Below are 24,320 nucleotides of genomic sequence, written 5' to 3'. Positions count from 1 at the left end.
AATAACCAACTTGTTAGAGCTTGAATAATTTTTTCAATAATAAGGGCAAATACTGTACAATCCAGGTGTGCAACGCTCTTGGGGCTCCCGAGTGGCACAGCAGTCTAGGGCACTGCAACTCAGTGCGAGAGGCGTCATTACAGATGGCTGAATCACAACCAGCCGTGATTGGGAGTTCCACAGGGTAGTGCACAATTGGCCCAAGGTCGTTAGGGTTTGCCCGGGGTAGGTGTTGTTGTAAATACAAATTTGTTCCTAACTGACTTGCCTAGTTAAATATAACCTTGGGTTTAAAAAATGTTGTTAATTCTAATCACAATCTCCTAAATGCAAGCACAGATCATGATGTCAAAATAATCAAAGGCCTACTTACTTGTAAGTCATTTCACAAAGATAAAAGGCTGGTCTTTAGATGTAGCCAGCTTTAGACTATGCAGCGATCTTTGCCGCAAAGTTTATTGGATTGTGATGGTCTGTTCATCACTGGTGTACAGTAGGTCCAATCCTGTCTGCAATGACTAGAATAAAGCTCGAGGAGCTGGGTTGCATATCACAACATAACTGTATGGTTATAGCATCCCCTAGTGGGTGATCTTAATACTCCATGTCCTCATTAATCTCTCCACAGAAATCATATTGTAGGTGTTTGTTGGGTAAAATGATGACATGAGGATTATACCCGGAACCTAGCTATTTAGATGACACACAAAAAACAAGTTATAACACATTGATTTCATTATTGTTATCCATTCTGTCAGACTATAAGTATTAATCAAATGCCACTTCAGACGTGAGCAAATCCGCTCCCAATAAGTATAAAGGTGAAATAAATAAATCGGAGTTTCCCCTGGTCGTCACTAGTTCCCACAGCCACAAAGTACTATTGATCTTCTTAAAATGTGATTTTAAACCTATCCCCGACCTTAACCACACTGCTAACCGTATGCCTAATACTAACCTTAAATTAAAACCAATTTTTGTTTTTATTAATTTTGAAGACAATTTTGACTGCGTTTGTTGTAACTAGTGGAAACCGTTGTGCCTGTTGTTCACACGCATATCTGCCCTCTCATTGGCTAAAATGGTTCCATCTGATCTCACCTCCTCCCAACTGCCTTCCATTTTTGAAGACGTTTCTTTTCATTATTAGGGCGGCAACTAGAGCATTCGGGACCTGTTTCCCAAAATCATCCTAATGCTAAATGAATCGTTAGAACATCATAAAAGGACCTAAGAGCATATCGACATTTCCGAGCCTTTCACAAACAATACTTTATTAACGTTGCACTTGAAATCGCTCGTAATCTAACGCTTGCCTCAGACCACTAGTAAGAACAGTTAAGTGCGTGGTTAGATCACCGTCTGCCCACCCGCGTCACTTTAGATATCCGCTAAACATAGGATCAAGACGTTTATCTGTCTCTCTGACCACCGAAAACTTCATAGTTTAATATATAGTTCGCAATGTTATTATAAACAAGTGAATCAAGGATACATTAAAGAAAAGAAAACCGAGATAAATCTATTATATAATTCGGTTAGGCAAAAATATTAACATAAATGAATGTTATGTACAATCGATAGACCTACCTAGTATTATTAACCGGTTAGATCACTATATCTGAGCTGCTTCAATTTTCGTATCTATTAGGCCTATAGGCTATATTATCTAAAAGCTTAGGCATTTCACTGTAGCCTAACGAATAATCTAAAGGTCAACATATTAGGTCTATGGCAACGTCACTTAATTTGCCACTTCATGGTTAATTAGCCTATTTTAATTTTTTAATTGCATAATATCTGTAGGCCTACTTACATTTTACATTTAAGTCATTTAGCAGACGCTCTTATCCAGAGCGACTTACAAATTGAAGCTCAATTCCTGCCTGCCTTTAGAGCAATTACGAAAACCATTGTCATCATATCCTATTTTTAGGTCACATTGATATTTTCTATAGCTAACGAAAAAACGAGCAACTGACATTATTTATTATTTCTCACAGTTTACAAACTGAAGAAATGCAGAATTAACATAATCAAACATTTCATTCAAAATAGCAGGAGAATAGCCAGAAATCATTTAAGAGCTACAGCAAGCTCTAGTTTAAATGAAAGGAATAAGGCATGAGGAGGTGTGGTATATGGCCAATATACTGTTCTTATGCACAACGCGGAGTGCCTTGTACAGCCCTTTCCTGTGGTATATTGGCCATATACCACAAACCCCGATGAACCTTATTGCTATTATAAACTGGTTACTAATGTAATTAGAGCAGTAAAAATAAACATTTTGTCATACCGTGGTACCACGGCTGTCAGCCAATCAGCATTCAGGGCTCGAACCACCCAGTTTATAATTAAGCAATAAGGCCCGAGGGGGTGTGGTATCGGGCCAATATACTATGGCAAACCGCTGTTCTTATGCGCAACGCGGAGTGCCTTGATACAGACCTTGGCCATGGTATATTGGCCACATATCACAAACCCCCGAGGTGCCTTATTGCTATTATAGACTGGTTACCAACGTAATTAGAGCAGAAAAAAATAAACGTTTTGTCATACCATTGGTATATGTCCCCAGGGCAACATTAAAAACATTTTACTGTTAAATTCATCGTCAGAACCTTCGTAGGAGCATTCCAAAAACATCGTTTGTAACATTGCACTTGAAAACGCTCTTAATTCCGAGTTTATTTTGATATTTCAAACTGCTTGTCCTGATCGCCACTGGTGTGGATGGACAAAATCAACATGCGGCGGGATGGAACACGCATGCCGGGTGAAGTCAGCATGTGAGACGCCTGCCTCACTACGGGTTCATCAGCCAAGCGTGACGTTATATGCTTTTTGCCGTACCACGGCTTCTTATTAACATAGAAGAATCACATGGTTTTTCCATCTCTCTGCGACTGCCGATAACTTCAGAACAAAGTTGACTACAAATACAAAATAGCCAAGGTCTTTGCATTTGATACAACAAGCGAGTATACAATTTGGCTTCAAAAGAAAACCAAGATGACACTAGGCGATTCAGTGCATTTTTATTGGGTAAGCATTAGAATAAGCCTCCTCAATATTTGCAGCCGTAGGTGGTAATACACTATATATACCAAAGTATGTGGACACCCCTTCAAATGAGTGGATTCAGCTATTTCGGCCACACCCGTTGCTTACAGGTGTATAAAATCGAGCCTACAACCATGCAATCTCCAAAGGCAACATTGGCAGTAGGATGGCCTTACTGAAGTGCTCTGTGACTTTCAACGTGGCACTGTCATAGAATGGCACCTTTCCAACGAGTCAGTTAATCAAATTTCTGCCCTGCAAGAGCTTCCCCGGTCAACTGTAAGTACTGTTATTGTGAATTGGCAACATCTAGGAGCAACAACGGCTTAGCCGTGAAGTGGTAGGCCACACAAGCTCACAGAACGAGACCGCCGAGTGCTGAAGGGCTACGAATTAACGGCAGATAAAAATTCTGTCCTCGATTGCAACACTCACTAGAGTTCCAAACTGCCTCTGGTAGCAACATCAGCACAATAACTGTTAGTCAGGATCTTCATGAAATGGGTCTCCATGCCCGAGCAGTTGCACACAAGCCAAAACTCACCATGCGCAATGCCAAGCGTCGGCTGGAGTGGTGTAAAGCTCGCCGCCATTGGACTCTGGAGCAGTGGAAACGCCTTCTCTGGAGTGAATCACCACTCTTCACCATCTGGCAGTCCGACGGACGAATCTGTGTTTGGCGGATGCTAGGATATACATAGTGCCCCAATACATAGTGCCAACTATAAAGTTTGGTGGAGGAGGCATAATGGTCTGGGGCTGTTTTTTCATGGTTCGGGCTAGGCCCCTTAGTTCCAGTGAAGGGAAATCTTAACGCTACAGCATACAATGACATTCTAGACAATTCTGTGCTTCCAACTTTGGGAAGGCCCTTAGCTGCTTCAGCATGACAATGACCCGTGCACAAAGCAAGGTCCATACAGAAATGGTTTGTCGAGATCGGTGTGGAAGAGCTTGACTGGCCTGCACAGAGTCCTGACCTCAACCCCATCAAACACCTTCTGGATGAATTGGAATGCCGACTGCGAGCCAGGCCTAATCACCCAACATCAGAGCCCGACCTCACTAATGCTCATGGCTGAATGGAAGAAAGTCCATGCAGCAATGTTCCAACATCTAGTAGAAAGCCTTTCCATAAGAGTGGAGGCTATTATAGCAGCAAAGGGGGAACCAACTCCATTTTAATGCCCATGATTTAGGAATGAGATGTCCGACAAGCAGGTGTCAACATACAGTGGGGCAAAAAAGTATTTAGTCAGCCACCAATTGCGCAAGTTCTCCCACTTAAAAATATGAGAGAGGCCTGTAATTTTCATCATAGGTACACTTCAACTATGACAGACAAAATTAGAAGAAAAAAAATCCAGAAAATCACATTGTAGGATTTTTAATGAATTTATTTGCAAATTATGGTGGAAAATAAGTATTTGGTCACCTACAAACAAGCAAGATTTCTGGCTCTCACAGACCATTATAAATCCTTCTTTAAGAGGCTCCTCTGTCCTCCACTCGTTACCTGTATTAATGGCACCTGTTTGAACTTGTTATCAGTATAAAAGACACCTGTCCACAACCTCAAACAGTCACACTCCAAACTCCACTATGGCCAAGACCAAAGAGCTGTCATTGGAAGACATACAAGACCACTGATAATCTCCCTCGATCTGGGGCTCCACGCAAGATCTCACCCCGTGGGGTCAAAATGATCACAAGAACGGTGAGCAAAAATCCCAGAACCACACGGGGAGGACCTAGTGAATGACCTGCAGAGAGCTGGGACCAAAGTAACAAAGCCTACCATCAGTAACACACTACGCCGCCAGGGACTCAAATCCTGCAGTGCCAGACGTGTCCCCCTGCTTTAGCCAGTACATGTCCAGGCCCGTCTGAAGTTTGCTAGAGAATATTTGGATGATCCAGAAGAAGATTGGGAGAATGTCATATGGTCAGATGAAACCAAAATATAACTTTTTGGTAAAAACTCAACTCGTCGTGTTTGGAGGACAAAGAATGCTGAGTTGCATCCAAAGAACACCATACCTACTGTGAAGCATACGAATCTGTCGTCAGTATTGTAACATAATTAGAATGTTAATATAAGATTTGAATGGACAGAGCTGATCCAAAAGCAGCACTCCCTTTCTTTCTATCCCATCAGAAGCTACACATGCTCCAACGATGCCATTAGTGACCGTTCTCCCTGATGCCAGCGCATGTTGTTTTGGGAAATGCATGGTACATCTTTGGCCATTGTAGGAAAGGTCCGTCGTTAAACACTCGTAAGCCTAAATTCCATCGCTATCGGGAAACCGGGCCCTACCCTACTCCACATCATCTAGGAGAGAACACAATAGCTCTGTGTGACAAACAGGTGGATAGATTGTTTGTTTTGATTGACTCATTTCTAATCTGCCTCCTGAATGAGAAGTTTGACTGACATCTTTTCCTGCTGGTGATCGCTGAAGTAATGGTCAACTCTGTCCTCACAGCTATTCATCTCCCCCACTTCACTGAAAATCAATTCCCCTCTACAGGAAAGCATAGCACAGCCAATACTATTTCACAGTGTTGTACATTTTTCCTCTGGACATTTCCATGAATGTTCCGCACCGTATCAGTATGTAGTGTTGGGTTGAAAGAAAAATGAGCTGTAGTCAATACAAGGCCATGCTCCTTTTGAGGAACACTTACATTACGTACATTTAACTTCAACAAAAGCCATTCAGACAAAACAATCTTCAGTGAACTACTTTCATTGTGAGAAAAGTAGCAGGGAAGAGGCATTGGACAGTTATGTTCTTTATTGATACTTCTTTACAACACTGAGGAGTGTTACATTAGTCTCCAAATCAGCTGTGGTACATGATAGTCAGTATGTCATTCATTACTGGATCTTTTCAGCACCAGAAAAACAAAGATAAGATAAGAACTGTAGTAGTAAGTAAGAGGCATCAAGGCTCCCTCCAGGTGTTGGTCTGAAGTGAAGAGTGGAGATTAAATGAAAATTCCACTCAAACTATCTTTTGGTATTGTTTCATTAGTCGCTTCATACTGGGACACATTCTGTATTTTGAAAGTTCTATATCTTGAAAACTTGATTGCTGACATGCAAAACTATCAGCAGCAGACTAATGAAACAAATACCAAAAAATAGTTTGAGTGGTGTTTTCCTTTAAGACCAAGGTTCAGTCCCAAATAGCCCCCTATTCCCTATATAGTGCATTACTTTTGACCAGGACCAGTAGGGAACCCGTCAAAAGTAGTGCACTATATAGGGAATAGGGTGGTATTTGGGACTAACACAGGTTGTAGTAAATGGATAGGTTAACATCCCGGTCAAAGCGCAGACAGTTCTGGAGCTGGTATCTGAAACAGCAAGGATGGCAGAGTACCACACCAGCAGATGCAGATAGAGCCCAGCTAGTGAGAGTGAGGAGACACAGGGAGACAGTGTCCTCCAATAGAGACTACAGGATGTGACAATCAAACCAGCCATTGCTTCAAACTGTTATTTCCCAGAGAATGATTGACAAAACCAGTAGGAAGCAAGACAAGTTATTGTTTACTTCTCAAAGAGGATACAGAACAGAGGGATGAATGTGGAATTGACCATGAAAGAGATCGGGAAAAACAGCTACAAAAATCGCTTTCATCCCCACCAAAAAACAAACAAATAATTTACAGTACTAATACAGCCCACTCTTCATCCGTTAACAACATGGTGAGCTTTACAAAGGCATCGTCTGCAACACACTACAATACTGGACATCTTTTTTTCAACGTTATTTTCAATACATTTTCAAATAACTTAAAAATCATTCCCGTTTAAAAGTGCAAATCCATTAAAAGATGAGTTTGACTGGATGGGAAATGGTAATGAAAAGTGTTTTCTTGTGCAAAGTAATGTTATATTAATAATAGTAATGTCTCATAGCTTGCTTTACTTTCTCACATAACTCAATTTCACAATCTGAAACCTTTAGGGATTTCCCATCAGTTCCAGTAACAGAAAATAAACCCCTAATGGTCCCAGAGAGGGAACCCCTAATGGTCCCAGAGAGGGATATCTTATATCATCTCAACTTTAAAAAAACAAAGGGGTCAAAAACCTCCAGGTCTGGTCCCCATTGTGACATGGTCCCATTATACATCATCTTTTAAAACAATAAAGTAAAACTATCATGGAAATATCACAATAAAATAATACAGAGCTAATAGGATAAATGAAGTGTAATGTTTGATGAGCTAAAGAAATGATATTTGTGTGCTGGAACGGAAAGGGAGAGGTTATTGGTTGTTTTCAGTCACGCATGATCTGGGTCTGGGGTCTGTGTACCACATCTTCCCTTGCCAGGCTTGATGAAGAAACAGGGCTGGGATTGAGGCTGGTATACTGCATACTAGTACATCCACCCTGATTTCTACCTACATATCCATCTGAGTGATAGGTACAGAAGAGGAGTCTCAGCCATGCTTCACTTGGGGAAGCTATCATTTAGATAAAGGCAGACTGGCAAGAGTCCTTATCTCTGAGCCTTACCGCTAACCAATGAGCTTTGAGTCCCCATCTCTAACCTAACCTGAACTTTATCCGCTTGGTTCTCTCTATTTGGCCGTAACCAGTGTCAACAATCACCAGTGGCAACCATGAGCGAGAGACCCAGGAGCATGAGCTCTGAGACAGGCGACAACATTAGACAATTCCCAGTGAAGGCAACATTTTCAAGTAAACACTAATGAAGGACAAAGGAAAACATAAAAACAAAACATTTGGGAAAATAAAGGGTGGTGGTTATGAGGAACCGGTCATTTATCGTGAGTGAAATAGAACAAAAAACTAGCGGAGGAAAGACATCCTTCTAGGGGTGTAGAGTTCATTTAAGGGGCTGATGTTCATCCCGGCTCAGCCCAGAATGTGTGAAGTAGTGATTTGGGTAAAAGTCTCTGTGATTCATCTCTCCCAGTAAAGGTGGGTGTGTGTTAGTCTGGTTGAGTCTGGGTTAGGTCTTCTGTTCTGCTCCGGCTGTGGGGGAGGGTGTGCTCTCTGGTTTCAGGATCTGATACGTGATGAGGTATTCTGGGTACGCCTGAGGAATACAGTGGGACAGGACAGATGAGTCATTGTCATGGGTCTGTTTGTGGTGTGTGTGTGTGCGCGTCTGCAGGCTTCGCATCCGAAACAGCTTGGAACAGTTTGTGCATATATTAAGACGACATGTTGAGACGTTTTTGTTAGTTTTGGTCTTTGGCAAGGGTTTTTCCAGCTGTTCGTGCACACAACGTTTTTCTTAAGGCAAGCCGAAGTCTACGCCCCTTCGTCAGTGATTGGTCAACAGTATGGATTCTTCAATTAAGTATGTCATTCAACGAGCGACGAATCAATTTCACCCACATTTTTTCACTTGAGAAATACTGCACCATCTTAGATGTAAAATTGCGTGAATTAGATCTCCTTGACAAAAACAACAATTAATGACAGACTTCTTGAGTTATTTTAGATATATTCTGACTATTCTGTTCTACAGCATCTCAATATGGACAAACAGTTGTTTTGCTGGCTAAGCGCCAGCTGAACTGAAGCATGCTGAGGCCTTTAGACTGACCTGTTCTCCTCTGTAGATGACATATTCTGCGTAAGCCAGTCCGTTGACGCTGGGCCGGCCGATTACTGAGTGGTGTCCAGGGGGGGCGTGGGCCATCTTCATGGCACTGAACTGGAGGAAAGACTTGCCCAGGGTCACTCTGCAGAACAACATCTGCCTGCAACACACAACAACCCAACACACACACACCTGTAATAAACAACCTAGTAACACACATCAGAATACTACACGCAACTTGAATTCATTCATAATACACACATCAGAACACCACATACAACGGCTTGCTCCTACCAGGTGGCGTGGCGAGAATCTGTCTCCTCGCCACGCGCTCTCACCACTGGTGTCCCCCAGGGCTCTGTTCTAGGCCCTCTCCTATTCTCGCTATACACCAAGTCACTTGGCTCTGTCATAACCTCACATGGTCTCTCCTATCATTGCTATGCAGACGACACACAATTAATCTTCTCCTTTCCCCCTTCTGATGACCAGGTGGCGAATCGCATCTCTGCATGTCTGGCAGACATATCAGTGTGGATGACGGATCACCACCTCAAGCTGAACCTCGGCAAGACGGAGCTGCTCTTCCTCCCGGGGAAGGACTGCCCGTTCCATGATCTCGCCATCACGGTTGACAACTCCATTGTGTCCTCCTCCCAGAGCGCTAAGAACCTTGGCGTGATCCTGGACAACACCCTGTCGTTCTCAACCAACATCATGGCGGTGGCCCGTTCCTGTAGGTTCATGCTCTACAACATCCGCAGAGTACGACCCTGCCTCACACAGGAAGCGGCGCAGGTCCTAATCCAGGCACTTGTCATCTCCCGTCTGGATTACTGCAACTCGCTGTTGGCTGGGCTCCCTGCCTGTGCCATTGAACCCCTACAACTCATCCAGAACGCCGCAGCCCGTCTGGTGTTCAACCTTCCCAAGTTCTCTCACGTCACCCCGCTCCTCCGCTCTCTCCACTGGCTTCCAGTTGAAGCTCGCATCCGCTACAAGACCATGGTGCTTGCCTACGGAGCTGTGAGGGGAACGGCACCGCAGTACCTCCAGGCTCTGATCAGGCCCTACACCCAAACAAGGGCACTGCGTTCATCCACCTCTGGCCTGCTCGCCTCCCTACCACTGAGGAAGTACAGTTCCCGCTCAGCCCAGTCAAAACTGTTCGCTGCTCTGGCCCCCCAATGGTGGAACAAACTCCCTCACGACGCCAGGACAGCGGAGTCAATCACCACCTTCCGGAGACACCTGAAACCCCACCTCTTCAAGGAATACCTAGGATAGGATAAGTAATCCTTCTCACCCCCCCCTTAAATGATTTAGATGCACTATTGTAAAGTGGCTGTTCCACTGGATGTCAGAAGGTGAATTCACCAATTTGTAAGTCGCTCTGGATAAGAGCGTCTGCTAAATGACTTAAATGTTGCAATACACAACGCCACCACACAGATTATAACACCAGCATACATCACACATATTATTTATGAACGTCTGGAGTGAATCTGACCTGTGGCAGAGGTAGCAGGAACGGTCTTTGTGAGGGGGGCAGCCTGTTCCCCCTCCTATCCCGTACACGTACTGGTTACTCTTGGAGGAGTTCTCTGCAAAATAGATGCCCGCTCCGAACATGCCTCCGATGTAGGCATGCCGCTCGTCAAAGCCCTTATGGATGATAGCGTTGATGAATGGAGAACCTGACAGAGGAGAGGAAGAGAAGGGGAGGAAAGAGAAGAGGAAAATCAAAATCAACTCTCATTCAGCATAGATGTTATAACAGAGAACCCACTGTGATTCTTCACCAGAATTGACAGGTAAGCCTGCAGAGGTACTGGCATCTTACCGTGGAAGAGCATGCGTTCGTTGTGATGGTTGTGGTTTTCATCAGCGATCTCTTTCTGTCTGTGTGAGTATCTCTCCCTCAACTTCTTATTCACCACCTTCTGGATCTACAGACAGACAGACCACACACAGTCAGACTCATTCACAGATACAGAGACAACAGAATGACCTATATACTAAAATCTTTCACAGAGTGGTGTTTGTTGAGGACAAAAAAGGTATTTTGGAAGGTTGTCTCCTCTCCAGGTGCCTATGACTCACCTTTAGAATGTTGTACCTGCTGAAGACCCCACCTGCGTTGCCCCCGTCCCGGTGCTCTCGGATCGTACTTTGCAACTGCAAGCAGATACACACAGCTAGGGTCAGAAAGAGGAGAGTACTGCACAGGGCACCTACATCAGTCTGAAGACAAACATCTACTGGCCCCATCAGTGGATCAACATTGTTTCCATTGTAGAAACAGATAATGATGTAGAGTACATACTTCCTCTTCTACAGACTGGAACTCCTTATCGTCCGTGGCCAGGTCTATGAGCACCGTACCCTGACTGGCACAGTGGAACGTCAGGTACGGATTAGCACCTGCAGCAGAGAGACAATAACACAATAACAACAAATGAGAAACCACGGTAACAGCGCTAACAGGCAATGTTCTATAAGTAGGAGGTTGTGATGAGCGACATCAGGTATGAGTTAGCAGCAGTGTCAACTGTTGTTTCATAAGCGGTTAAACAGTCCTGAAAAACATTCAAATCTCTTCAGCCAGTAGGGCCAATAAGGCAGTTTTATAAGAAAGTGCTTAAATAATAAATCAATAAGGAATAAGACGAATGGAATATGGATGTGATCCAGCATGCAGAATCTTGGCTGAGCTCTGGCTCTCTGACCTTGCTGTCCTCTCAGGAGTCTCTCCACGCCTTTGACGAGTTTGTGGCGGTGACCGTAGGCATTGATCCCAATATCTTTCAGCTCCTCGTGGCCCATATCAGCCAGGACATCCAGTGAAATCTACATGGAAACAGAGCACATTCAGCCAACCAGAGGAGGGGCAGGGGACAGCCTGCTCTAAACATAGCCAATCAGATTGGGGGAGGAGTCGGACTGTCCAAACACATCCAATCATAATATCATTAGAACCAAGGGACACTAACAGTGCAGAGAACAGCAAGTCACCGTCTACTGCTAATGTGACATTTGGAATGACAAATCAGAACACTTAAAATTCCATTAAAAATGTCTATTTTGGATTTATTTTTCATTTTAATTTCTCTCTCATCTCTTATTAAATTGTAGTCGCTGGTAGGGTTGCACATTTTGGCTGAATATTCTGGGGTGGAAACTTTCAGAGGGAATTAACGGGAATATATGCAAATTAATATTAATACCATTTAAATGTCGATATTTCTTGCATTGGATAAATTTACCATATCATATGGAGACAGAAACAAACATTGTACCTTATAATAAGTAGACATAATTGCTAATGACTATATCCTTCCAATAGAAATTTTAAAAACAATTTAGTTACGAATTGAACTCTAATTAAATGAGTTGACTCTTCACATGGGATGATTTCACTGAACAACAAAAGAAAGGGAATATTGAATGATCCCCAATGATCCATCGCATCATATGTAAAATGATTGTCTAGAAACTAAAGCTTTGGTTGTCTTCCTCTCAGGCTTCTATGTCTTCTCCCTGGGCCTCCTCAATGTCCACCTCTTGAACATCAGACTCTGAAGCCTCATCTTCACTGTCACTTTCCAACTTTGTTGAGGATGGCTCATTGTCAGACTCAAAAAGCCTCAAATTTGCCCGGATGGCCACCAATTTTTCAACCTTTGTATTGGTCAGCCTGTTGCGTGCTTTGGTGTGCGTGTTCCCAAACAAGGACCAGTTGCGCTCTGACACGGCTGATGTTGGTGGGATTTGGAGGATGATGGCGGCAACAGGGGAAAGTCCCTTCTAGCAGGTGGCTGATGAGATATGTTGGCACGATTGCCATATTGCATCTCCATCCCAAAGCCCTTGCTTGGAAGTGTACTTCGCCAGACTGCCAAGAACCTTGCCCCCATCCAGGCCAAAGTGGCGAGACACAGTAGTGATGACACCATAGGCCTTGTTGATCTCTGCACCAGACAGGATGCTCTTGCCAGCATACTTGGGGTCCAACATGTACGCTGCGGCATGTATGGGCTTCAGGCTGAAGTCTTAACGCTTTTTGATGTATTTCAGAACTGCAGTTTCCTCTGCTTGGAGCAACAGTGAAGTGGGCAGGGCAGTACTGATTTGTTCTCTGACATCTGCAAGCAAGGTCTGAAAATCAGACAGGATGGCTTTGACTCCCTCAAACCTTGCAATAGTTACTGCTAAAGGTTTCAGGAGTTTCAGGCTGCTTACCACGCTCTCCCAAAATACATCCAGAAGGATCCTCTTGATGGGGCAGTCTGTGACATGGCCATTTCTTGGAGAGACCCCTTCCCCTTCAGGCGACTGTCAAACATGATGACAACACCACCCCAACGGGTGGGCAGTTTCAATGTGGTGCTCTTATTCTTCTCACTTTTCTTGGCGAGGTAGATTGCTACTACAACTTGATGACCCTTCACATACCTAACCATTTCCCTGGCTCTCTTGTATCCATTGAGTGTATCCATTGTTTTCAGTGCCATGATGTCCTTGAGGAGCAGATTCAATGTATGAGCAGCACAGCCAATGGGTGTGATGTGAGAGTAGGAGTCCTCCACTTTAGACCAAGCAGCCTTCATGTTCACAGCATTGTCTGTCACCAGTGCAAATACCTTCTGTGGTCCAAGGTCATTGATGACGGCCTTCAGCTCATCTGCAATGTAGAGAACTTGTATGTCTGTTATCCCTTGTGTCTATGTTCTTGTAGAATACTGGTTGAGGGGTGGAGATGTAGTTAATTATTCCTTGCCCACAAACATTCGACCACCCATCAGAGATGATTGCAATACAGTCTGCTTTCTCTATGATTTGCTTGACCTTCACTTGAAATCTGCATCCAGCAAATTAGTAGATAAAGCATGTCTGGTTGGAGGGGTGTATGCTGGGTGAAGAAAATTCAGTAATCTCTTCCAATACACATTGCCTGTGAGCATCAGAGATAAACCAGTTGCATACACAGCTCGAGCAAGACATTCATCAGAATTTCTCTGACTACGTTCCTCCATTCAGTCAAAAAAACTTCTGATTCCAGGAGGACCATGAGCTGTTGCTATTGATAAGGTGTTTGATTCATCAAGTTCACCTAGAACAGAAGAAGAGGGACTTTTGTCAGGTTGCTTGTTGTGAACGCTGAGGGAACTTTATGCACTTGGCCAGATGATTCTGCATCTTTGTTGCATTCTTCACATATGATTTGGCACCGTATTTGCAAATGTACACAGCTTTTCCTTCTCCATTAGCTGCAGTGAAATGTCTCCACACATCAGACAGTGCCCGTGGCATTTTCCTGTAAAGATTAGAAAAATGTAAAAAAACAAATACAATTCCATGTTCAGATAAATAGTTAAGCAGTTTGATTAAACAACTCCTTTATAAGATGCATGTTTTAAAATTAAACACGCATGGAAACAGGTGAATTAACATTCCTCAGTTAGCAGGCTCAAGCAAGCTAAACCCCACATGGTAGCACAAACTAACCAGCAGAAATTGTTAACAAGTTAGAAATTATTTAAACACACTTTGTTATAGGCTATTATTTAACAAAAAAAAACATGTATGTCATATAAAATGTATTCACCCCACCCATTATTGCAATCAAAACTTACTAGAAAGCATGTAGTCCTTTGCTCAGACAGTGTAGTAGTGTCGGCTCAATAGCATCTCATTAGTGCGCAAGATCTTGAGAATCAGCTGTAGATGTGATGGAAGAATGCACTGTGCATGCAGAGGGTTGCGATTCCATTGAATTGGGGATAGTTTAACCAAAATATGCCACAAGACCTAGAATTGCCTTGTGTATCCCACAAAAAAAAGGTTTACTGTTATAAGCTATCCTTTTTGATGAATTTAAGCAAAATTCCCAAAATTCACGGCCTTAACATCCCATAGAAAATTTCTGGAAAAATTCTGGAAATTTACCGGAAAGTTTCCAACCCTTGTCGCTGGGGCCCTTCTTCTATCCCTTTTTAAAAGCCTACCATGACCCATTGTACCAAGACACGAGTCAGGTTCAGAGCTCTCTCTCGGCCACCCTCAGTCATCCGGCCAGTTGTTTAAAATCTCTCCACCCACTGAGGGGATAAACTTAGCATGTGGAGGAGAAGACGATGGGGGGGAAGAGAGGGATTTAAATGGGTGACTCACTACTAAACTGCATGTTCACTGATCAACAACACTGGAGAATCCTTTTTCACAGCAGCATGCATCATCATCATCATCATCCAGTCCACACACAAACCTTCAGATATAGACAAATAAACAAACACTCACACAATCGCATATAGAGTATAACGTTGAGACTGTATGTAGAGGCCGTGGTGTGAGTGTGGGGTGTGTTAGTGACTGTATATGGAGGACCCTTGATGTTTTTATTCACTGAGCAAATATCCCCTGAGTTATCTCTCTCTCACAAACCCAAAGAGCCTCATCCTTGGCTATCTCAAAGAGCCTCAAACTATTGACCCGGTCTAAACAATCAGGAAAAGAAACCTGTCTGATTTTTTCCGCTCTCCAGACCTCCTCCCTCTGCTCCCCACTGTAGGGATTCATCTGCTCATCTATGTGAAAATGAAAGCCCTCTCCGTCCCAGCATCCCTACTGTGTCCCCAGCCTGTTTTCACCTGGCATGGAACTCCACACACTCTCAACGCTCTGCGTGGAACCCAACATTCCCCCTAAAACCAATCAGCAGTGGGATGAAGAGGTCGGCCTAAACTATCCTGCTGGAGACAAGGAGATACAGGGCACTTGGAGCTGCTGCAGGTACATGCAGAGAGGGGAGGGAGGGAGGAAGGGAAAGGAAGAGCAGGTGATAGAGAAGAGTGGGGGCAGTCTACTCTACAGGATGAGGGTCATTTCAGTGTCTGGCCATGCAGCATGGTAAAGTCTGATCTGTTTCTATGGATGAAGCAGGCAGTCAATACTACTGACTGCCTGTGGAAAGCTCCAGTAAAAAGACCAGCTGCAGACAGAGAAGCATGGATGACAGGTCGATTGAGAGTTGAGCTTTTTACGTTTGTGGCGTGAGTGACAAGAGGTGTATGATTGGGCAACAGTAAACACGAAAGTGATTGGCTCGTACAGGGACCACAAGGATACGTGCATTTACCTGTTCCCTCTGGAAGATGTCACGCAGGTGCTCCAACCCCAAGCTCTTCAGGAACTGGCTGATGTTCATGTCTACAACAGCTGTTGAATGAAACACAGAACATACCGTGAGACAAAACTGTTTCTCATATGTATAAGAGGATGATGCGGGGTCATTTTAATCATTGTTGATGTCAAATAAAAATGTCCATCCTTGGCTTGACAAAGTGGTATAATATTATAATATACTGTATATAAAAGTCGGAGGGTTTACGTACTCTCTTTGTCCTTCCTGTCGGAGCCGGTGGCTCCATCTACAGGCCCAGTGGCTCCAGCCACAGTGAGCTCGCTGAGGGACCCAGCCAGGTTGTCTATGCTGCTGGCTGCAGACAAGCAGGAGGGCGTGGAGGCTGGAGAGATGACCGCTGTACTGACCACTGAGGCGCTGACCACCGTGGCCTGAGGCTTGAAGCAGCTGGGCAGGGCGTCTGGAGGCATGGCATCTATCAGCAGCGCTCTGATGTCATCAGCCTGAGACAGAGGAGACAAGAAAAAGAAAAAAACCAAGCCATGAGGTCGAATGAATTATCTGTAGAGCTCCGAGACAGGACTGTGTCGAGGCACAGATCTGGGGAAGGGTACCAAAAAATGTCTGCATCATTGAAGGTCCCCAAGAACCCAGTGGCCTCCATCAATCTTAAATGGAAGAAGTTTGGAACCACCAAGGCTTCCTAGAGCTTCAGAGATATTCTGTGGAGATGTATTGAGTAAAGGGTCTGAATACGTATGTTTTTGCTTCGTCATTATGGGGTACAGTGTATAGATTGATTCATGTATTTTTTTTAAATACATTTTAGAATAAGGCTGTAATGTAATACATATTTTCCGAATGCACTGCAGCTCATTAATCAGAAGGAAGGTCAATCGCCGAAGTTTCTGATAATCAGAACATGGTTAAAATCAGTGAGGACCTCATAACAAACGGTTGTGTATTACAGTATTACATGGCAGAGTGAGGTCATTCCCTGAGGTAATTACAAATGTGTGTGTGTGCATCCGTGTACATCCGTGTGTGTGTACATCCGTGTGTGTGTGTACATCCGTGTGTGTGTGTATATCTGTGTGTGTATATTTGTGTGTGTGTATATCTGTGTGTGTGTATATCTGTGTGTGTGTATATTTGTGTGTGTGTATATCTGTGTGTGTGTATATCTGTGTGTGTGTATATCTGTGTGTGTGTGTATATCTGTGTGTGTGTGTATATCTGTGTGTGTGTGTATATCTGTGTGTGTGTATATCTGTGTGTGTGTATATCTGTGTGTGTGTATATCTGTGTGTGTGTGTATATCTGTGTGTGTGTGTATATCTGTGTGTGTATATTTGTGTGTGTGTATATTTGTGTGTGTATATCTGTGTGTGTGTATATCTGTGTGTGTGTATATCTGTGTGTGTGTATATCTGTGTGTGTGTATATCTGTGTGTGTGTATATCTGTGTGTGTGTATATCTGTGTGTGTGTGTATATCTGTGTGTGTGTATATCTGTGTGTGTGTATATCTGTGTGTGTGTATATCTGTGTGTGTGTATATCTGTGTGTGTGTATATCTGTGTGTGTGTATATCTGTGTGTGTGTATATCTGTGTGTGTGTGTGTGTATATCTGTGTGTGTGTGTATATCTGTGTGTGTGTATACCGTAGCCAGGTCCAGTGGCGCCTGTCCCTCCTGGTTCTTCATGCTTGGGTCAGCTCCGTGGGCCAGTAGCAGAGCACATAGCTGGGTCCGGCCTTTCTGAGCCGCCTCGTGGAGCGGGGTGAAGGCCCACTTATCTGTAGCGTTCACACACGTGTTGTACTTGATCAGGAGAGCAGCTATATCCACATGCTGAGGGAGAAACAGGAACGTGTTAGGCTAAATCTGAACGTATGAATGAAAAATGTGTCATTCAATGAACTGAAGAGTTCTATAGAATCATAGAATTTACACATCCCTCCATATCATTCCTCCATATCATTCCTCCATATCAACCCTCCATATCAACCCTCCATATCAACCCTCCATATCAACCCTCCATATCAACCCTCCATATCAACCCTCCATATCAACCCTCATTCTGACAACTATAGTGCATTTTGTTTCTACAGAAAGTGTTTATGTGTTTTAAGATCACAGCAATATACTTTGCTCTGACTCATTCTCAGAAGTCACAATTCACTGAGCTAGCCTTCTGGACGTGGCCCACTCAGCCTGCTGGACGTGGCCCACTCAGCCTGCTGGACGTGGCCCACTCAGCCTGCTGGACGTGGCCCACTCAGCCGGCTGGACGTGGCCCACTCAGCCTGCTGGACGTGGCCCACTCAGCCTGCTGGACGTGGCCCACTCAGCCTGCTGGACGTGGCCCACTCAGCCTGCTAGCCAGACTGGCCTCTGTGCTCCGCACTCCTCCAACACACTATGTTGTAATGAGCCGAGCACAATGACATTCATCACCACTCACAGGGACCCTACGGAATACAGATGGTAAGGCAGTGTGGGCACTGGACTGAACCCAGGACTGTTATGTCAGCAGCAAGAGGAGGAGGAGCAGCAGGAACCATGCCAAGGGGCAGCAGGGTGGGCGCTGGACTGAACGCAGGACTGTTATGTCAGCAGCAAGAGGAGGAGCAGCAGGAACCATGCCAAGGGGCAGCAGGGTGGGCGCTGGACTGAACCCAGGACTGTTATGTCAGCAGCAAGAGGAGGAGCAGCAGGAACCATGCCAAGGGGCAGCAGGGTGGGCGCTGGACTGAACCCAGGACTGTTATGTCAGCAGCAAGAGGAGGAGGAGCAGCAGGAACCATGCCAAGGGGCAGCAGGGTGGGCGCTGGACTGAACCCAGGACTGTTATGTCAGCAGCAACCTGCTCTGAGATTCCTGTTTGGGACTAATCATGCCCCCAGGGGCCACACACTACTGCTGGACTAAACAATGGCATAAACAAAACAAACAACGGCCATTCCTGCTGCTTATTAGCTTAACAAATGGCCCAGTTTCCCATCTGTGTTGTCTCAATGGTCAGAACTGTCCCTGAGATTGTGTTTCATTTATGTTGGGAGAGGGTTTGATTGGGAGAGTTTGGTCGGGTTGGGAGAGGGCTTGGTCGGGTTGGGAGAGAGTTTGGTCGGGTTGGGAGAGGGCTTGGTCGGGTTGGGAGAGGGCTTGGTCGGGTTGGGAGAGGGCTTGGTCGGGTTGGGAGAGGGCTTGGTCGGGTTGGGAGAGGGCTTGGTCGGGTTGGGAGAGGGCTTGGTCGGGTTGGGAGAGGGCTTGGTCGGGTTGGGAGAGAGCTTGGTCGGGTTGGGAGAGAGCTTGGTCGGGTTGGGAGAGAGCTTGGTCGGGTTGGGAGAGAGCTTGGTCGGGTTGTGAGAGAGCTTGGTCGGGTTGGGAGAGAGCTTGGTCGGGTTGGGAGAGGGCTTGGTCGGGTTGGGAGAGGGCTTGGACGGGAGAGGGCTTGGTCGGGTTGGGATTGGGCTTGGTCGGGTTGGGAGAGGGCTTGGACGGGAGAGGGCTTGGTCGGGTTGGGAGAGAGCTTGGTCGGGTTGGGAGAGAGCTTGGTCGGGTTGGGAGAGAGCTTGGTCGGGTTGGGAGAGAGCTTGGTCGGGTTGGGAGAGAGCTTGGTCGGGTTGGGAGAGAGCTTGGTCGGGTTGGGAGAGAGCTTGGACGGGAGAGGGCTTGGACGGGAGAGGGCTTGGTCGGGTTGGGAGAGGGCTTGGTCGGGTTGGGAGAGAGCTTGGTCGGGTTGGGAGAGAGCTTGGTCGGGTTGGGAGAGAGCTTGGTCGGGTTGGGAGGGAGCTTGGTCGGGTTGGGAGAGAGCTTGGTCGGGTTGGGAGAGAGCTTGGTCGGGTTGGGAGAGAGCTTGGTCGGGTTGGGAGAGAGCTTGGTCGGGTTGGGAGAGAGCTTGGTCGGGTTGGGAGAGAGCTTGGTCGGGTTGGGAGAGGGCTTGGACGGGAGAGGGCTTGGTCGGGTTGGGAGAGGGCTTGGTCGGGTTGGGAGAGGGCTTGGTCGGGTTGGGAGAGGGTTTGGTTGGGTTGGGAGAGGGCTTGGACGGGAGAGGGCTTGGTCGGGTTGGGAGAGGGCTTGGTCGGGTTGGGAGAGAGCTTGGTCGGGTTGGGAGAGAGCTTGGTCGGGTTGGGAGAGAGCTTGGTCGGGTTGGGAGAGGGCTTGGTCGGGTTGGGAGAGGGCTTGGTCGGGTTGGGAGAGAGCTTGGTCGGGTTGGGAGAGAGCTTGGTCGGGTTGGGAGAGAGCTTGGTCGGGTTGGGAGAGAGCTTGGTCGGGTTGAGAGAGAGCTTGGTCGGGTTGGGAGAGAGCTTGGTCGGGTTGGGAGAGAGCTTGGTCGGGTTGGGTGAGGGCTTGGTCGGGTTGGGAGAGGGTTTGGTCGGGTTGGGAGAGGGCTTGGACGGGAGAGGGCTTGGACGGGTTGGGAGAGGGCTTGGTCGGGTTGGGAGAGAGCTTGGTCGGGTTGGGAGAGAGCTTGGTCGGGTTGGGAGAGAGCTTGGTCGGGTTGGGAGAGAGCTTGGTCGGGTTGGGAGAGAGCTTGGTCGGGTTGGGAGAGAGCTTGGTCGGGTTGGGAGAGGGCTTGGACGGGAGAGGGCTTGGACGGGAGAGGGCTTGGTCGGGTTGGGAGAGGGCATGGTCGGGTTGGGAGAGAGCTTGGTCGGGTTGGGAGAGAGCTTGGTCGGGTTGGGAGAGAGCTTGGTCGGGTTGGGAGAGAGCTTGGTCGGGTTGGGAGAGAGCTTGGTCGGGTTGGGAGAGAGCTTGGTCGGGTTGGGAGAGAGCTTGGTCGGGTTGGGAGAGAGCTTGGTCGGGTTGGGAGAGAGCTTGGTCGGGTTGGGAGAGAGCTTGGTCGGGTTGGGAGAGAGCTTGGTCGGGTTGGGAGAGAGCTTGGTCGGGTTGAGAGAGAGCTTGGTCGGGTTGGGAGAGAGCTTGGTCGGGTTGGTAGAGAGCTTGGTCGGGTTGGGAGAGAGCTTGGTCGGGTTGGGTGAGGGCTTGGTTAGGTTGGGAGAGGGTTTGGTTAGGTTGCAGGGTGGGCACTGGACTGAACCCAGAACTGTTATGTCAGCAGCAGCAAGAGGAGGAGGAGCACGTTTGGGTTAGGTTGGGAGAGGGTTTGGTTAGGTTGGGAGAGGGCTTGGTTAGGTTGGGAGAGGGCTTGGTTAGGTTGGAATAGGGCTTGGTTCGGTTGGGAGAGGGCTTGGTTGTGGCTTGAACAGTTACTTATTTGATTCACTGTAGACTAGATAGTGTTTACTGTCAGTGCTGCTGTGCTCTGTCTCTATCAACTCCTTTGTGACCACTCAGTATCATCTCCATATCAGCCAGTGTTTCCACTAAGACTCCCTCACTAGGAGACGCCAGGGTTCCTTACAAAATCAACTATGAAACATAGTGTCACATGAAAACTTTATGAGCTCCTTCAGCCTTGGAGGGACCTCTACATCACACCATTTACACACACGCCACAATGCCTCACACTCAGGAAGACAACAAATTGTGTTTGTCATAAGGAGGAAGCACAGAGAGGCTATGTGGGGGAACAGGAGTAGAGAGGAGCTCTGATTGGCTCAGTAAACTATTCTGGCGTTAGAAATAATAAGGTAGTCAATACTTGTTGGGCTCCATGGGATGGAGAAGAGAGGGAGGAGGTGAGTTACTCACCCCATAAGAGGCAGCGTTGTGGAGGGGGATGAGACCCCCCTTGTCCTGGGCGTTGACATCAGCTCCATGCTCCAGAAGGTATTCTGCTACCTCCAGGTTATTGTAGCCAGCTGGTGGGGGGTGGAAGCAAACACACAATGGGTTAATATAGCGTGGCACCATATGGCTGGTGTTCCATCTCAATCCCTCTCTGCCTCTTTCTCCCTCTTTTCTTTTCACTATTCTTTCAAGGTCTTAAACAAGCTCAGCTTCATAGAGTGACCCTATGCCACTGCAGTAATTTATTGTGTAAGAAATTGAGCAGAAATAGAGAAAAAAATACAGTTCTGCCGTTGTGTGATGAGGCCTCTGGACAGTGAGCACACTGCTATTCTTCTCTCTTCTCCACCCTGAGCCCCACTCGGGTTCTCTCTGCCACTCTCCCCTCTGCACCGCTCCCCTCTGCACCGCTCCCCTCTGCACCGCTCCCCTCTGCCCCTCTGCACCGCTCCCCTCTGCCCCTCTGCACCGCTCCCCTCTGCCCCTCTGCACCGCTCCCCTCTGCCCCTCTGCACCGCTCCCCTCTGCCCTTCTGCACCGCTCCTCTCTGCCCCTCTGCACCGCTCCTCTCTGCACCGCTCCCCTCTGCCCCTCTGCACCGCTCCCCTCTGCCCCGCTCCCCTCTGCACCGCTCCCCTCTGCACCGCTCCCCTCTGCCCCTCTGCACCGCTCCCCTCTGCCCCTCTGCACCGCTCCCCTCTGCCCCTCTGCACCGCTCCCCTCTGCCCCTCTGCACCGCTCCCCTCTGCACCGCTCCCCTCTGCCCCTCTGCACCGCTCCCCTCTGCCCCTCTGCACCGCTCCCCTCTGCCCCTCTGCACCGCTCCTCTCTGCCCCTCTGCACCGCTCCCCTCTGCCCCTCTGCACCGCTCCTCTCTGCCCCTCTGCACCGCTCCTCTCTGCCCCTCTGCACCGCTCCCCTCTGCCCCTCTGCACCGCTCCCCTCTGCCCCTCTGCACCGCTCCCCTCTGCTCCTCTGCACCGCTCCCCTCTGCCCCGCTCCCCTCTGCCCCGCTCCCCTCTGCCCCGCTCCCCTCTGCACCGCTCCCCTCTGCACCGCTCCCCTCTGCACCGCTCCCCTCTGCCCCTCTCCCCTCTGCCCCTCCGCACCGCTCCCCTCTGCCCCTCCGCACCGCTCCCCTCTGCCCCTCTCTGCCCCTCTCCCCTCTGCACCGCTCCCCTCTGCACCGCTCCCCTCTGCACCGCTCCCCTCTGCACCGCTCCCCTCTGCACCGCTCCCCTCTGCACCGCTCCCCTCTGCACCGCTCCCCTCCGCACCGCTCCTCTCTGCCCCTCTGCACCACTCCTCTCTGCACCGCTCCCTCTGCCCCTCCGCACCGCTCCCCTCTGCCCTCTCTGCCCCGCTCCCCTCTGCACCGCTCCCCTCTGCACCGCTCCCCTCTGCACCGCTCCCCTCTGCCCCTCCGCACCGCTCCCCTCTGCCCCTCCGCACCGCTCCCCTCTGCACCGCTCCCCTCTGCACCGCTCCCCTCTGCACCGCTCCCCTCTGCCCCTCCGCACCGCTCCCCTCTGCCCCTCTCTGCCCCGCTCCCCTCTGCACCGCTCCCCTCTGCACCGCTCCCCTCTGCACCGCTCCCCTCTGCACCGCTCCCCTCTGCCCCTCCGCACCGCTCCCCTCTGCCCCTCCGCACCGCTCCCCTCTGCCCCTCTCTGCCCCGCTCCCCTCTGCCCCTCTCTGCCCCGCTCCCCTCTGCCCCGCTCCCCTCTGCACCGCTCTCCTCTGCACCGCTCCCCTCTGCACCGCTCCCCTCTGCACCGCTGCCCTCTGCCCCTCCGCACCGCTCCCCTCTGCACCGCTCCTCTCTGCCCCTCCGCACCGCTCCTCTCTGCCCCTCCGCACCGCTCCTCTCTGCCCCTCTGCACCGCTCCTCTCTGCACCGCTCCCCTCTGCCCCTCCGCACCGCTCCCCTCTGCCCCGCTCCCCTCTGCCCCGCTCCCCTCTGCCCCTCCGCACCGCTCCCCTCTGCCCCTCTGCACCGCTCCCCTCTGCCCCTCCGCACCGCTCCCCTCTGCCCCTCCGCACCGCTCCCCTCTGCCCCTGCGCACCGCTCCCCTCTGCCCCTCCGCACCGCTCCCCTCTGCCCCTCCGCACCGCTCCCCTCTGCCCCTCCGCACCGCTCCCCTCTGCCCCTCCGCACCGCTCCTCTCTGCCCCTCTGCACCGCTCCCCTCTGCCCCTCCGCACCACCGCTCCCCTCTCCCCCTCCGCACCGCTCCTCTCTGCCCCTCTGCACCGCTCCCCTCTGCCCCTCCGCACCGCTCCCCTCTGCCCCTCCGCACCGCTCCCCTGCACCGCTCCTCTCTGCCCCTCCGCACCGCTCCTCTGCCCCTCCGCACCGCTCCCCTCTGCCCCTCCGCACCGCTCCTCTCTGCCCCTCCGCACCGCTCCTCTCTGCCCCTCTGCACCACTCCTCTCTGCACCGCTCCCCTCTGCACTGCTCCTCTCTGCCCCGCTCCTCTCTGCCCCTCTCTGCCCTGCTCCTCTCTGCCCCGCTCCTCTCTGCGCCGCTCCTCTCTGCCCTGCTCCTCTCTGCCCCGCTCCTCTCTGCGCCGCTCCTCTCTGCCCTGCTCCTCTCTGCCCCGCTCCTCTCTGCACCGCTCCTCTCTGCCCCTCTGCACCGCTCCTCTCTGCCCCTCTGCACCGCTCCCCTCTGCCCCGCTCCCCTCTGCCCCTCCGCACCGCTCCCCTCTGCCCCTCCGCACCGCTCCTCTCTGCCCCTCCGCACCGCTCCTCTCTGCCCCTCCGCACCGCTCCTCTCTGCCCCTCCGCACCGCTCCTCTCTGCCCCTCTG

The 24,320-nt window shown here is 49.0% G+C and overlaps 1 protein-coding gene across 5 annotated transcripts in view; it reads right to left on the bottom strand.

Moving 5' to 3' along the window:
- Positions 1-5,849: 5,849 nt before the first annotated feature.
- Positions 5,850-24,320, bottom strand: part of LOC135548271 (poly [ADP-ribose] polymerase tankyrase-1) — a 179,774-nt gene continuing 161,303 nt past the window's right edge. For all 5 annotated transcript variants that reach the window (XM_064977694.1, XM_064977696.1, XM_064977695.1 and 2 more), the window contains 11 exons: positions 21,471-21,580; positions 17,475-17,663; positions 16,061-16,313; positions 15,805-15,884; positions 11,396-11,516; positions 10,993-11,090; positions 10,770-10,844; positions 10,510-10,615; positions 10,177-10,363; positions 8,670-8,826; positions 5,850-8,153 (listed from right to left, as the gene is read on the bottom strand). In XM_064977694.1, the coding sequence (XP_064833766.1) occupies positions 8,067-8,153; positions 8,670-8,826; positions 10,177-10,363; positions 10,510-10,615; positions 10,770-10,844; positions 10,993-11,090; positions 11,396-11,516; positions 15,805-15,884; positions 16,061-16,313; positions 17,475-17,663; positions 21,471-21,580 (1,463 nt within the window). In that variant the 3' untranslated portion in view covers positions 5,850-8,066. The remainder of the gene's footprint in view (positions 8,154-8,669; positions 8,827-10,176; positions 10,364-10,509; positions 10,616-10,769; positions 10,845-10,992; positions 11,091-11,395; positions 11,517-15,804; positions 15,885-16,060; positions 16,314-17,474; positions 17,664-21,470; positions 21,581-24,320) is intronic.

Source organism: Oncorhynchus masou, chromosome 11 (genome assembly GCF_036934945.1).
Source record: "Oncorhynchus masou masou isolate Uvic2021 chromosome 11, UVic_Omas_1.1, whole genome shotgun sequence".
In the NCBI taxonomy this organism is placed as follows: Eukaryota; Metazoa; Chordata; class Actinopteri; order Salmoniformes; family Salmonidae; genus Oncorhynchus; species Oncorhynchus masou.
This window is presented reverse-complemented; position numbering and strand designations above follow the sequence as displayed.